The 15,888-nt window shown below is 33.7% G+C and overlaps 1 protein-coding gene across 3 annotated transcripts in view; it reads left to right on the top strand.

Moving 5' to 3' along the window:
* LOC106870730 (uncharacterized) overlaps positions 1-12,000 on the top strand; it is a 37,876-nt gene extending 25,876 nt beyond the window's left edge. For all 3 annotated transcript variants that reach the window (XM_089350907.1, XM_089350908.1, XM_014916903.3), the window contains exons 8-9: positions 5,097-5,216; positions 7,554-12,000. In XM_089350907.1, the coding sequence (XP_089207033.1) occupies positions 5,097-5,216; positions 7,554-7,560 (127 nt within the window). In that variant the 3' untranslated portion in view covers positions 7,561-12,000. The remainder of the gene's footprint in view (positions 1-5,096; positions 5,217-7,553) is intronic.
* Positions 12,001-15,888: the final 3,888 nt, after the last annotated feature.

The raw sequence follows: 15,888 nt of genomic DNA, 5'->3' as shown, positions 1-15,888 counted from the left end.
AACTACACATTAACCTCTATGCTCAGTCCTTCCTTTTTAGGACATCAGCCTTCAAGAATCTTCTCTCTGCCCATGTATTTCCTGCAGATGTTGTTGATCTGCAGTAGTCTAAATAGAACAATAAAGACATGAAGCTCATTAGTCTCAGGGAGCCTGCAAAGGTCATGGACATCACTTCTTCCTCCAAACACAGCAAATAAATAATGAATCCACTGGATGCTCACACACTCACCTCATACACTGTAAAGGTGGGTGGAGTGGCTGTTAAATTGCTGACCATTGAACACATAGAACTTGGTTTCCTGGTATCAGGCTAATTAGCTGTAAACATACTCCAAGAATCAACAGATAGCATTGTTAGTAATTTATAATACCTGAATGTTTGTTAGCTTATAATGGCAAATGTGACTTCTGCTATAGTTTTAGAGCATGGAGAGGGATGAGAGCTAAATAGATATAGCAGCCAAATCCCAAATTGCATTCTACCCTGTAGGATACTTTGAGTTAGGTATACTGTCTGGATAAAGGACAGGATGTTCACATTTGGAACATCTTTGATTATAGGTCTGCTTATGAGTGGGCTTGATGTTAAACAATAAGGAGAGTGATGCATATAGTACACGAATGCTGTCTCCATGTTATGTGTCTGTTGCAAATAAAGATACTCTAACAATTGAAGTTCATTTCTAAACTATAAAACATGAGAATATTTATAATAGTTTGAGAATGAAAAAAAGGTTATATGTAAAATCAATGTTAAGTAATAGACATATGTAAGTACTACAATTTGACATAATGTAATCACTTCTGATTAGTATATCCTCTCTTCTTTGGTATTTGTATGTTTTATAAGACCAAGAACCTGAATCTGGAATGTCTTGCTTCAGCCTCCATTGATAGAATGCAGTGAAGTAACATAAGTGTGTGTTTTCAAGAGTACAGGCCTGGGCAAGATTGTAAGGAAGACCAGCAGTTGTCTCTGCAACTGGTCGTCCCTCTCCATATCACTGATATTGTCCAAAGGAAAGACAAGGGCCAGTACAGCTTGGTACCAATATTGTCGCAGGAGTTACCTGAATGAAGTTAAAGACAACATCAGTAGTCTGATGTTGTCTTTAACTTCATTCAGGTAACTTGCTGTCAGTACATAATAGAGACTGGTGCCTATATACTGAAAGATAGAATTTATTTGGTGAAATTTAAATGTAGAATGTAAAGAACTTTAACAAATATTGAAAGCATTTTTTCTGATGCTCTAATGATTCTGCCATTGATCATATCTATGTGTGTGTGTATATATATATATGTACACATAGATGTGTGTATGGTACCCAATACACACACTTAAAATAACAGCTGTCCCTGTTTATTTACAATTTAGCAATCTGTAAGATTAGATGTTAAGAACACTTTCTAAGCTCTGATTTATTTCCAAATTATTGTAGTATTATCATTGCCTGTTCATGCATTTCTATATATAACTGGTTGTTGCTTTCCTTCTTGCTCTTTGTTTTCCTCCCCTTTTATTTCAATTATTGGTGAGTACTGTGTGCTTTTAATGTTTGAAGACACACATGCATATATATGTTTGTATGTATTTGTGTATGTGTTTATAACTGACATTACATTTTTTATTGTTCAATGTTGTTAAACTCTAAACACTTGTTTTTGTTCCAGAATGTTAAATTAAAAATATGTGTAAATTTAGAGGAAGATTAGGCTTTTTTTTTTTTCAGTAAATTATTTTTATCTTAAGATCTATTGTTATTGTTTAGTTTCAAGTTAGCACTTTTTGAGCAACCTTATAATTAAAGGTGATCCAGCTATGACCATCTCTGTCTACATTCTTCACTATGTTCTTTCTTATTAAGACAGTGTGATTTGAGAGCAACTCTACTGCTATTATCACATGATCACACAGAAACTCCCAATATGACCAAAACCTATTGTTGATATCTTTGTTGCTACTGGATGGAGTTTATTAACTCTGAGTAGATAGATCTATTATGTGAGTGTGCTCACTCTAACAAAATCGGCTGTTTTACAGCATGTTACTTTTATTGGTTCTGAGACAAGCAGTTGTTCAGTACTCAACATCTGCTCATTAATTGACTATAAAATCAATATTTGATTCTCTTTTACTCAACTATTATTTCTTCTTTAAATTTGGCCTCTTAAGTTTGATGAAATCTTGTTGCATTAACCTTCAGACAACATGGATTTGTGTTTATTAGTCCTGTTATTGTAAGATTTAATATTGGAAACCTGCTGCTCCTTAAAATTTGATTGAAAATTTCTATCTTTATCAACAAGTCAAACTTTTTTTTTTTTTTTTTTTTTTGTTAAAATCCATAAAATCACAGTTGATGAGGTGTCTACTTCTAACCCTTGTTGTTAAATATTAATATTCCATAAATTCTAATGTAAAATGTAAAATATGTCATCCTTTAAATAGGAGTTAAGCTAGCTTCCTTAGACTCTTCCATTGCTGTTTGCATTTTTCTCAATTGGAGAATAGTATGGATCTCATTTGCTATTTTCTTTATATATCCAATGCCATTTTTCTTTCCTTCATGATATCTTAAAATCTGTCTTATATCCTTAGTTTCATTTCTACATGAATTTCAGAAATCTTCAAATCCAAACTCCTTTATGTATTGTTGGTGCTTTTCATTCTTTATGGTTAACTATTTTTTCTAATCTGCTCTGTTTGTATGCATGAGAAAAGTGAGAGATGACTTAAGAAAATAGCATTAACTCAGTTTTAATGTATAACACTTGTGTAGGTAGTTCATCCATTTAACAACACATCAATCAAAACTTCTTCAGCTCACTCCATTCTCCATGGTTCCTTTAAGGCAATAACAGCACCTTAACCACTTATTTTTGAGTTCACATTTCTGGAAATTCCTTCTCATGCTCATGCACATTGTTTCTCCAATTTATTGTCTTGGTCCCATTCCCACACTTATTAAACTGAAGTTTTGATCTGACATATACTATTACTCTGAAGAATTATGTACCACTCCTTAAACAATCATTGTTTCCTTCCAGTCCAACCTGCTTGTAATCATTATCTTTGTGTTGACAGCATTAGTTACTACTATCTTCTGCCAATAAGTAATTTATTGAACACAGTCAAGTCTTATTCTTATTGCACATTCTACTTTTTTAATTACATGTATTTCATTGTGATACTTGGTTCTCTTGAGGTATTTAATATAGAGTTTCTTATAAAATCTTTTAAAACTGTAAACATATTCACTTTATGTATGTGTGTGAGAGAGAATGTAATGTATACTTTATTCAGCTGTAAAATTATGTATGTGGTGTGTGTGTGTGTATGTACACACACACACACACACACACACTGGGGTACCTGTATATGAACAGTTCTCTAAACAAACAAATTAAATAACAAATGGTTTTTCTGAAGAAAATGAAACTCCGCATAAACTGAAACTTGAACTAAGAGTAGACTATGCATGTATTTACATGCTAGGAGAGTATAAGTGAAATCTACAACTTGTATGGCGAACAGTTTTTCTGAAAAAAATTTTATTCAGCCAATGAGCTGAAATTTGAACTGCAAACCACTCGTAGACTAATGCATGCATGCATTTCATGTAGCTTACAGATGTTCATATTTTTTAAAGAAAATATTTCTCATATGTCTTACTAAAAACATAATCTTGGATCAGAATGGATAAATAAAACATCATTTATGCTTTTGTGTGATGTTTGGGTTTGACTTAGAAAGATTATCTCTATTTATATGTATTTCAGTTACTCATGTATTGAATAATTTGGTTGACAAATATGACTCTAGAACAAATTATGTTCACATATCGAGACCCTACTATATATATATGTATATATATATATATATATATATGCGAGTAAAAATAAATACAAAAAAAGGTGGATTTTTTTGTATGATTGTGTATAGAGGAATATATTATTTTGCTTAAAAGAGTTCCAACACTGTCTGTTTTTTATGTTTTATTTATATTCCTGCAGAACTAATGTGGGGTATAGAATATGGAATATACAATATATAATATAATATATAATATATATATATATAAAATTTGTGTATGCACATACTTAAACTCAATGTTTTACAGCTGTTTAAAGCATTTTTTTTTCATTGAGACAGTTTTGCTTGTTTTTGTTATATTTTAAATTCTAGTTTTTGATGTAATTTCAGAAATGTATAACTATTTTGTTACTGTTATTTATATCACTTGTTTGTTAGTGGTATTTGTTTATTACCAGTATTACTTAATTAATCTTTAAAGGATAGCCATGGTTAAGAAGACTTGTACAATACATCAACATGAGTCAATTTAAGCAATATAAACAATGATAATTCGTGTCTCTGAATAGATTTGTTTGGTTAGTTATATAAATTATTACATGTTGCCAATCCAGCCAGCCTATTTAACCCCACTTTTTTCCTCCAAAGCAGTGTATATCCTTCCCCTTTTAAGACAATAGGGGTTTGATTGGTGGAAGATTTGACTGATGTTTCTAGTATGTCAAGTGGCCATGTAAAGGCTCTCTCATGGGCATATTTATATGGAGGTAATATAGCTCACTGGTATAATAAACAAATGTTTTGTTTGTTTCTACCAGACTAAAATCTTCAATAATAATAATAAAGAAAAAAAAAAAACTACTTCAATGATGGTTGCAATTTCACCATCTTTAATGCAGTTGTTGAGGTGTACATTTTTTTAAATTGTTTAAGAGAGGTATTATTTTCTATTGTTGTTTTTGTAATGTACCATGACAATGAACCATGTCTTAAGACTAAGTTCTTTATATTTTGTAAATTAATCAGTGAGTCAGAGGGGGAACTGCCTGTAATCTCTGCAGTTCCTTCCAGATTGTTAACATTGATGTAATTGATGTTCGGTTTGAATATGTGCAAGAATAAAGAGTCTGGTCCTAAGTGTCAGAAATTAAACTATGGCTATCCTTAAAGGGTTAAACTGCGTTTCCTTTTGAATGTTTCCATATATTTTTGTGTGTGTATGTGTTGTGTGTGTGCTGTGACTACGTAACTATAACATCTACATGGTCTATAACAGGTCCCGCTCAACTGAGAGGCAGCACTCTAGAAAAAGACGGCGTTCCCGCTCTAGGTCGTCTTCACGTTCCAGATCAGGCTCAAGATCCAAAAGCAGAAAATCTGGATCCAATCGGTCGAGGTTTGATTTGTGGATTGACTAAAAAGAAAGAAAAAAAGAAAAAAAAATTTTTAACTAATAAATGCATGGATCAGATTTCTGTATATTAGTTGTTTTTTTTTTAAAATTTAATTTTAGATCCTTTTGTATAGCTTGAAAAATACCCTTTAAATGTTTGACTGTCCAAACCCTACCTGCCCATCAAATATTTGTAATATGAAATTCCTTTAAGTAAATCACAAGCCACAAAAACTTTTAACATGGAACTTCTAAGCCAAATATTAAAAATAATAGACACCTGCCCACCAGTTTTTAATCTGCACTTTAGCTGTATGTATATGTGTGTGTATGTATATATTTATATATGTATATATATGCATACATGCACACATATTTCTGCATACATACTATATGCTGCTTTGCTGTTGGAAATTCTGATCCATGTATTTTGTTTTATCTATTTTAATTTTTATTTATTTATTTATTGCAATTAGTGCATTCAAATAGAAGTTTGAGCTGTTTGAATGTCAATCAGTTAGAAAGATGTACAAGATAACATTTTATACATAGTCCCATGGGCTGTTTCAGTCTAAATCTCATTTGTTTGGATGGCTTTTACCCAGTTGCTTCATTGCAACTATGAAAGTTCTTAGTTTTATCTATATGTGTATTAGTTATATTCCTTGCATAGGTCTATTTGATATCCCCTGTGTACTCAATTTAAGAGATATTGTGCACTTACCACTGTTATCACTGTCTATCTGGATCCATTGTAAAGTCAGCAGGTTCATAAAAGCTAATACTGCATTTGGTTAGATCATAATTAACCTGTGAAATGTGTTTTGCAAAGCTCCAGAATGACTTAAAGGACAAAGGGACTAGGAAATGTGAAGTCGTGATGTTCAGCATTTTCCAAAAACCACTGAACCAACTTCAGGATTAAAAAAAAAGTCACATGTTATAAAGGATTGAAAATGAGTAGTTCTGATGTTTATGACATTCCTGTCTCATGTCAGCAAAGTCAGTGAAATAATTCTGAGTAAATTATTGCTACTCTACACCACCTGTCACAAGTTGTGTCCATAATAATACCATGTAAAGGCTTAAAGATTGTGTTGCATTTAAATGTACATCTGGTAGCACTAAGTTAAAAGCTATGAATAGATGCTACACACCAATTTTACTTTATTAAAACAATACTGCAGTTCTTTAAGAGATATTGTGCACTCACCACTAACCAGTCTGTTATCACTGTTTATCTGGATCCATTGTAAAGTCAGCAGGTTCATAAAAGCTAATACTACATTTGGTTAGACCATAATTAACCTGTAAAATGTGTTTTGCAAAGCTCCAGAATGACTTAAAAGTCAAAGGAACTAGAAAATGTGAAGTTACAATGACTGTTCCCTGTTGACTTCTAAAAACATTGATGCTATTTGATGATGGCCTCTTTTATTGTTCACTCTAATACAATGTTCAAGAATTTTCAGGGTAATCGGGATAACCGAATCTGTAGAACATTGATTTGAATGTTGTATTCTAATTAGCTTGGTATCTCATTGTCCTGAGTCTCACAGGGGTTAACCAGATAGATAGCAATAATATACCAAGTTCAAATTTGTCACCCTCTAAAATGTTTTTGAGATTAATATAATCATGTTTTGAACACTATGTCAAAATTGTTTCAGGTTAATCAAAAGATATCACCATTTTAAGACATGTGATTTAATTCCTTCAAATTTTAACCCCGAATAAAATCCTCAGTTGAAGATTTAGTCTGAGAAACTTCCAACTTTTTATTCCTTAAAAATTGTATATGTCTATAAGAATACAAGCAAATAGATAAAATTGCATCAGTATAAAATTAAATTTTTAAAAAAATAATAATATATGGATTGAACAGTAAAGGATTCTGTACATAACTATAAATACTTGTTTGTGTTTTAGATAAAGTAGTATTGATTTTTGATTATTCTACTTTACTGTTCTACTTTTACCTGCCTTAAAAGCAAGGTAGAAATCTCCCATATCTGTTTCCAAAATGTTTAAAACTTGGCAACACACTTGTGGTCTATTATGCAAAATTTCTTTGACTTGAACAGCTTTCAAGCCTGAGTCTTTGTATTGCTTCAGCTAATGATCTTGATTTGTATTAACAAATGTGTGTAAACCCTTGATTGAAATTAATGATAGAAAGAATTGAATCTGATCAATATTTGTAGATCTATTAGGTTAACCAAGTGTAGAGGACTTTTGGATGTAGAACAAATGTGGAAATTGTATTTTATAAAAGTCTGTTGCCAAATTGAAGATTGCTCATCTATTCATGAAGATTTCACTTCCTTGTTGTCATTTCAGGAGCTGATACTGAATTGCCGTCAATATACAGTACCCAGAGAAGCTGTCCATTCTTCCACTTACACCAACAGTTAGAGACAGAATACACACGCATGCACGCACGCACACACACACACATACACACACTCTCTCTCTCTCTCTCCCCGATACTCCCCTTTTTTTCACTTTTTATTCCAAACATTGATTCCTTTCCAGCCACCATTTGTCTATTTAAAAAATTGCTAGTGTCCCTCCTTTTAGTTTTGTTTCTCTTTCTCTTCTTCACTCTCTCTTCATTATACATACATATATATATGCACTCACACTCATACATACATATACACACATAAATACATTCATACACACCTTTGACTGTATATGTTACTTCTGTAATCTTTCAATTAGTGGAAGTAACAACATGCTAATTAATTATGACTTTCTTTCATTTCTCAAGCTTTTTAGTAAAGTAACATCACATATCCTCTTTACAGAAATACTCCTACTTTGATGAGTCTGGTGTAATAATGATGGTGATAATTTTAATACCTCTTCCTCTCTTGCTGTGCTATTTGTCTTAAAAAACAATCAGACATGAAATAGTTAATACCCTCCTCCTGTCTGTTACAGTACACTTTCGGTCATATTGCTTATCCCCAGAATATATAGTCACATTGTGCACCAGACATAGCTGGTCTTATTAACCAAGTTGGCCAATATCATGGCATCAAGTTGACCGATTGATGTTATCCTGCTGTGAGACTGGAGATGCAGTCAGTGTGTAGGCTGGTTCAAAACTATGCCCATAATTGATCAAAAAGTGGTGTGTGTATGTTTGTGTGTTGGGATATATGTACATGATCTCATCATTATGTGATTATCAGTCCTCCAACAAATATACCTGTTGTGTTTGTGTGTGTTCAATAATGCTGCTGGTAATGTGTAGTTCTAATGTTACATGAACCTTAGTTTGAATTTCATCTACTAAACTCTACATTTATATTATTTAGTTACATCATCTAAATGATGACATTATATCCACTTCTCACTCATATTTTTTTCTCCTGTGTCCATTCTTTGGTAACACTGCTTCCTTTATTGATACAAACAACCGGTGTTTGGTGAAACAAGAAAGAAAAAGAACGACAACTCATTCTCTCTTCTCTCACCTTTGTATCCATTTCATGTTTCATTGCTTCATGTGATGTAGTTAATAACTGCTGATATATATGTTATATATATAGGCACAGGCTTGGCTGTGTGGTTAAGAAGTTTGCTTTGCAACCATATTGTTTTGAGTTCAGCCTCAATGTGCGGTATCTTAGGCTAGTGTCTTCTACTATATCCTAGGGCTGACCAATGCATTTTAAGTTAATTTTGGTGGATGGAAACTGAAGTCCATTGTGTGTGTGTGTGTGTGTATGTGTGAATATGCTAGAACATAGCCATCCCATGACTTTATTTGTGTAAAACAGTGAATAATATTTACAATCCTTTGACATAACCAGTTTCTCTGCACTTTCTAAAGCCTGTGGGATAAAAAGAAAATAATTCCTTACTTGCAAAACAGGTAAAAAGTATTCAGCTATAAAATCCTACCTCAAATACATCCTTATCCAACCTATGCTAGCATGGAAAAACAAACCTAAATGCGCAGTCACATATAAATATTAAAAACAAAGACAATTACATTTTTAAAGAAGTCCTCAGTTATGTAAAGTTAACAAATGTAGATTTTCACAGCTTTAAAAGAAATATGTTTATTTCTCATTGTAAAGCAGATGAGGTCAGTATATGGGTGTATATAGAGGATGTGTAGATAATGTTATATATGCATGGTAGGCTTATATAGGAACTCCAGAATAATGTGGAATCTTTATATTGTTCAGTACAAGATCTCTTGTAAGAAAAAGACAAGCATAGGTAGTAGCAAGACAATTTCAATTTCAGAATCTTGTTTAAACTTATTGGGTGAACTGGGCAGAGGTGAATAGAGGCTTCAAAAGTGTTAGCCATACAACTTGTTTTGTAAAAACGTAACTATGAGCTTCATTGAGCATCAGTCAATGAATATTAACTATCCCTTCATGCTTTCACTGGAAACAATGTATACCTTTTATAAGAACATAAACATACATGCACATTATATGTATGTGTGTGTGTGTACAAATGATTGGAAACAAGAGTACTGAAAATTATGATTCCAGTTCATCACTGAAGTTTCCAGTTGTTTTGATATTCTTTACAGTCTAAAGAACGTAATAACAATAGAAAACTCAGTGTAATGATGGATTCAAATATATACAGAGAAAATTTCCTCAATATATGTAGAAGAATTTATTTATTCAAAGCTGATGATTAATGCCACTGCTCATGTGTGCATACACATGAAAAAATGTTGAGGCTGTGTGCAACACGAACATTAGAGAAAAATCAAAACTTCAAAACAACAGAAGAGGATAAATATACATAGAAATACACATATCAGGTATGGGAAGCAGATAAATGCAGTTTTGGTGCAATCGTGTTGAAACAATGCTGTAGCCTGGTCTCTATGGCTGATAAAAGAATTTCCATCCCTCATTTTGATTTTTTTTTCCGTGTGTGTGTATGTATATGTATATATATATTATTTTGTTTAAAAGAGTTCCAACACTGTCTGTTTTTTATGTTTTATTTATATTCCTGCAAAACCAATGTGGGGTATAGAATATGGAATATACAATATATAATATAAAATAAAAATAGATGGTACAATGAAATAAAGTATTGAATAGATGAAATATTGAGTGTTCAATATAAAGGATTAAATATATATATATATATATATATGTGTTAAGTCCCTTAACTCCTTAGGGGTTGTTGGGGTGCTGCAGCCATGCAGCATATCTTGGGTAAGATATATATACATACACACACACACACAAAAGCTTCCTTTACTATATGTTGTCCATGAGGTTGGCTGTTTCTGGAAATCTGGACATTTTAGCCATATATATATATGTATTGAATTTGTACTTTCACAACACTGCATAATAATGGCACAACTCTGCATTTGATGCACATGCATGTCTGCATTCAAAGTGCATACTTGTTACAAAAGACACTTATCCAGTTTCATATTTACTGGTGCATGTTTGTTCAGTCATAGAATTTAAATTTGTAACTAGGTAAGGAAGAAATATTGCTTGCCTCTGAATTGTCACATAATCTCTTATAGATCTCTTATTGTTTATAGGGCAGTGGATTGGAAGAATCCGTAGGGTGACAGGCAGTGTGCTTTGCAGTATTTAGTTATGTCCCTCTTATGTTCTGCTGACTCAGCTTTAACTTTTATCCTTCTGGAGTCAATTTAATCAGCTATTATTCCTTCCCTCAAATTAGTGACCTTGTGCTTACATTAGAGTTCATTATCATTATTTATGGCAGTGGATTAGCAGAATTGGTTGAGCATCAGACCATTGTGGTATTAAGTTGCATTGCTGTTTTCTTAGTTGATTATCTTGCTGTTTCAGCTTTGCCTTTCATCCTTCCAGGGTTGATCTTATTGACTTTTGCCACCCTTCCAATTGTGGCACTTTGACTTGAATATCAGTGTGAACTACTCTTAAGCAAGTTTGCAATTGTTTTAATACAACATGGTTGCCATTTCACTTCACTCGAGATATGTGAACATCACAGTTTACCATTCACCTGGCCTTGTGCCTATGTACAAAATGCCTGTTAATGTGTATAGCACTTTCTGATGTTGATGGAAAGAAAAATATCTATATATCAGTAAAATTATAGATTAAAGTCAGTTTTACAACCGTCATTTAATTGACCTTTTACTGAACTATAATTAGTAACATCTGAGAGTAATTCCTCAATGCATGAATGTTACTACTTCTCATCCCTATTTCCTTGTACTGTGGTGATGACCACTCTGGGAGAGGTAAGTTATTGGTAAACCTATTGTCTTCAACCTGATTTAGTATCCCATATAGCACTAACGTTGGGATAAGCATGAACGTCATATATTTTCAATTACCTTAACTCCATAGATGTAAGGCTTTTTGCCTATATGAGAAATACTTAGACAATTTCAGAAACCATGCTCATGTCACCAGTCCAGAATTCACTATCAATGTATTGTCTCCTTGGAGCAAAATACTCAACTTATGCTTGCAAGGAAAGGCTTCTTGCCAGATTAAATTGTAATCACAGATTTGTTGTTTAGAGTTTACTGTGTGTATGTGACTTTTACATGTTCTCTTTCGTCTGTTGAGATGGATTGAATGACTTTGTGTGTGAGTGTTTTTCCTCAAATACAACCATACTCTTTGCCTTATTTTCTAGCTTATAGTCAGGAGGGAATTTGGAAGATTGGTAGGTAGAAAGGATGGACATCAAAGGTACGATATAGGTATGGGTTGGGACAGCTCTCGTGGAACTATCTTTTCATGTGAATAATAAACTCTTTGGAAATGTTTCACAGACTTAGTTGTGTTTTTTTTAATTTTGCTCTTGTTCTTTTCCATTCTTCTGCCAGTGAATTCCAGCAACAATATCTTACTATTTATCATACTTGAAAAAAATTGTACCAATATAGTGGCTGAAAAATTGTGAGTTTGATCCTTCTGTGCAGGGCATTGGGTTTATCTTGCATGTCACTAGATATATAAAAACAGTTTGTTGGTTTACAGTGTAAGGACTGAATTATTTCATGTAAAATGTATAGGAATAAATAGATAAATGCAATTTTTTTTTGTTTTATAAGGAGAGGCATGTCTGCCCATGATTTTTGAAGTTCTCTCAGACTTGTGATATTGATATGGCTCAGCTTCAACATATGCAGTGAGTTGGCTGAGAATCTAATCCAAGTCTAACAGGATTTCAGTTAAGGTACCAAATTGATAGATATCAGACATAAAATAGGGTCAGTAGTTTAAACCCATTGGCCCTTGGTGATCTGAATTTTATTTTAGAAAATATTATTCAAGCACTTAAAATTTGTTCAGAAATATGGTTAAGCATTTATTGACCAAGGTGTTAATGCTACTTTGAAGCTTCCAGTGTGAAGTGCACCATTGTTCTATTTGATCTCTAGCACCACAAAATCAAAAACAGAATCAATGGCTTAGCTTTCCTTGTTTATTTCATGGATGAGGGAATGGAGATGTTGTTTCTACCTTACCTAAGTACTGACAAATTGGATTTTGCATGCAGTGGTAGAGGGAGGAGGCAGAAATAGAAAGAAGCAGATACTGAAACTACCAAGACTGACTACTACTACTACCAGCCAGTTAAAAAAAAAAAAATCTTGCCTCTTTGTATAAATGAAAGACACTGTCTTTATTTGAATTAATTTTGAAAAATCTTGCCTCTTATAATGTAGAAATATTTCTCATGGGTCCAGCAGACAAAATGGAAAAGGTGTTCCCCCAGAGGATGATGAGAGATGTGCTATAACAGCACTCAGACTCACACTTGCAGACAGTAATCTCTGCCCTGATAGCAGTAAGCAGGGATATTGTCTGGGGTCAAGAATACCAGATGTCTCCACTACACAGGCTTGACCATAAAACATGACAGTTTGCTGACCCTGTTTTGGCAAGCAACCATTTAGAGGCTTATGGAACTGTCTAATCCCAGGTAAACCTTGATTGAGTAGACTGAGGATGAAAGGCATTCCAGCTGTGACTGTCCTATATTTTTTTCTTTGTGCAGGTTCATATTATTCAACATACCTTCTTCCAAGTGGAGTGATTTGAGGAAACTTTGTTATTTTTAGCAGGTTGAATGACCATTTAGAGGCTCCACTGTTGGCTTGATTGCATGATTTAAAGGTGACCAGAAGACCATCTGAATCAAGACTGATAAAGAGATGGAAATAAAGAAGACTCAACAGGTGTGGCTGTGTATTAAGAAGTTTGTTTCCCTACAATGTGGATGTGGGTTCAATCCCACTGCATGGTACCTTACACTATTGTCTCTTACTGTATAGCTCCAGGCTAACCAAACTCTTGTGAGTGAATTAGATAGGCAGAAATTGAAAGAAACTCTGTGTATGGCTTTTATGTTTGCATTTGTCAACCAGTGTTGGTTTGTTTATATCCCCTAACTTAGCAGTTCAGATAGAATAAGTACCAAATGTAAATTAAATACTGGCTAAACCTTTGGAGGTAGTGTCCCAGCATGGTTGCAGTCTAATGACTGAAACAAAAAAATAGTTGCTTAATTTGCCACAAACCTCAGTCAAATTAAAAAATTTCATTTGCTTTAAAAAAAACAATAATACATTGGATAATGCAGTCCTTGATACATTATGGCACTATATCTAAAGAATACTGTATTGCTGTGGTTTCTATGACCACACTATCTCTTTACGCTTTAAGTACACAACATCCTTGTTTTATTCCTATAAAGAAAATACAAGCTCCAGAGGAAAATCTTTGACACTCTTAATCCTTTAGCATTCAGATTACTGTTAAGTGTAATGCTTATTTATTCTCAGTATTTTAAATTAATCATGCATTATCTCGTAGCTTTAAGATTTCAGTGATGTGGTTACTTTTTTCTTAGAATAACAATGAAGGGTAGGTGTGATAGGCTGAATCTGGCTGGTTTGAAAATAAAACAGGTAGCATATTTGAGCTGGATATGGCAGGTTTAAGTGCTAAAGGGTTGAAAGTGTTTTCTCTTTCTACATCTTCCATTTCTGGAATATGGACTTCAAATTTTTGTTTTTATCAATTGCAATTAAAAAGTAGGTAAGTAGCACAATGTAGAGAGACTGAGAGTTCTGCACCCTGTTGAATAGAGACCCTTTGGAGGAACCCTATTTCAGCCACTCTTCTTCACAATCATACTCTTTCTGTCATTACCTAACATTCATGACCATAGGTGAGGAAAGGCATGAAAACCAAATTGAAGATAGTGAGTTTGGCTTTTATGCCAATCTCTCCTCTTCTGAGGACTGAATGCTGAAGCTGGTGCATTTCTATGCCCGCACCTGCTACTCTAGCATCCAATTCAACCTCCTACTTCCCATCATTCAAGAACACAGCCTCAAGATACTTAAACTTCACTTGTCTCTGGTGTTCCACTAACACACAAAGTGCACAGGAAAGGCTTTCTTGACAGGACCGATTTCATGAAGAACAAGATGATTGGATAATATTCAGTTTCAGTTGGTCACACTTGGAAATCCTCTTCAATAATCTACAGAAATACCTTCAGCTGTAAATGTGGGGGACCAGGGTTTGAACTCCAGTAGTAACAGAATACTGTAGAAGGATTAGATTACAGAAAGTCATGTTGAGATTGCAACACATGTTGATCTTGATTACAAAAGTTTTAGGTACAGATGTGTGTTTTAAATGCAACATGAAAACATGGTTTTATTTTACAGGAATAGGCTAAGAATGCTATAGATATAGATCTTGATTATGGTATGTATGGGTTTAGATTTTAATGTGTAAGTATAAATTTCTTTCTGCTATTGGCACAAGGCCTGAAATTCGGGGAATGGGGATAGTCGGTTACATCAACCCCAGTGCTCAGCTAGTAATTAATTTTATTGACCTTGAAATGATGAAAGGCAAAGTTAACCTCAACAGAATTTGAACTCTGAATATAAAGACAGATGAAATACCACTGAGCCTTTTACTTGACATGCTAATGATTTTGCCAGCTTACTGCTTAATGTGTAGGTATAAATTGCAGCATATCTGGGTCTAGGTTGCAATATTTAGATTTAGATTACTTCTATGTAGATCTAGATTGCAATGGCTGTATGTTTAGATTATAATGAGTAAAGGTGTATATTGCAACATGTGTGTAGGTTTAGCAATAGATATATCTCTTTTCTCATTGAGTCTAGACAAGGCAGTGCTCATCACCTTTGTAGGCCCTTCAAGATCAGTGACCTTGTTCTTAAGGTTCCATTTAAACCAGCATCTCCCAACCTATTTTCCCCCAGGCCTTGCTATAACTTCCTAGAAAAATGTGTGCCCCAACAGTGGTTGGAAAAAACTTTGTTTTTAATATCTCATAATTATACCCTTTACTTAACAAAACATCCACACTAGAGCATTAGAATAGCAAACAGTTTTCACACAGTATGCTTGGCTGGAGGGATTGGTTTGGCTAGGCTGAGAATAGGTGTAGTATATTGGCTGTGAAAAAAAGGTTTTCACAATTCTGTGTCCCAAAGTCCATTGTCCATGCTGGCATGGGTCAGACAGTTTGACCAGAGCTGGCAGGCTGGTGAGTTGCATCAGACTGCAGTCTGATTTGACATGGTTTCTACAGCTGGATGTCCTTCCTAACACGAACCCCTGTACATGTTGAGAGTCATTGATTTAAACTGTTGCAA

This window comes from Octopus bimaculoides, chromosome 4, assembly GCF_046866305.1.
Source record: "Octopus bimaculoides isolate indiv1 chromosome 4, ASM4686630v1, whole genome shotgun sequence".
Taxonomy (NCBI): domain Eukaryota; kingdom Metazoa; phylum Mollusca; class Cephalopoda; order Octopoda; family Octopodidae; genus Octopus; species Octopus bimaculoides.
The sequence above is the reverse complement of the archived record's forward strand: the minus strand, read 5'-3'. Positions and strand labels throughout refer to the sequence as shown.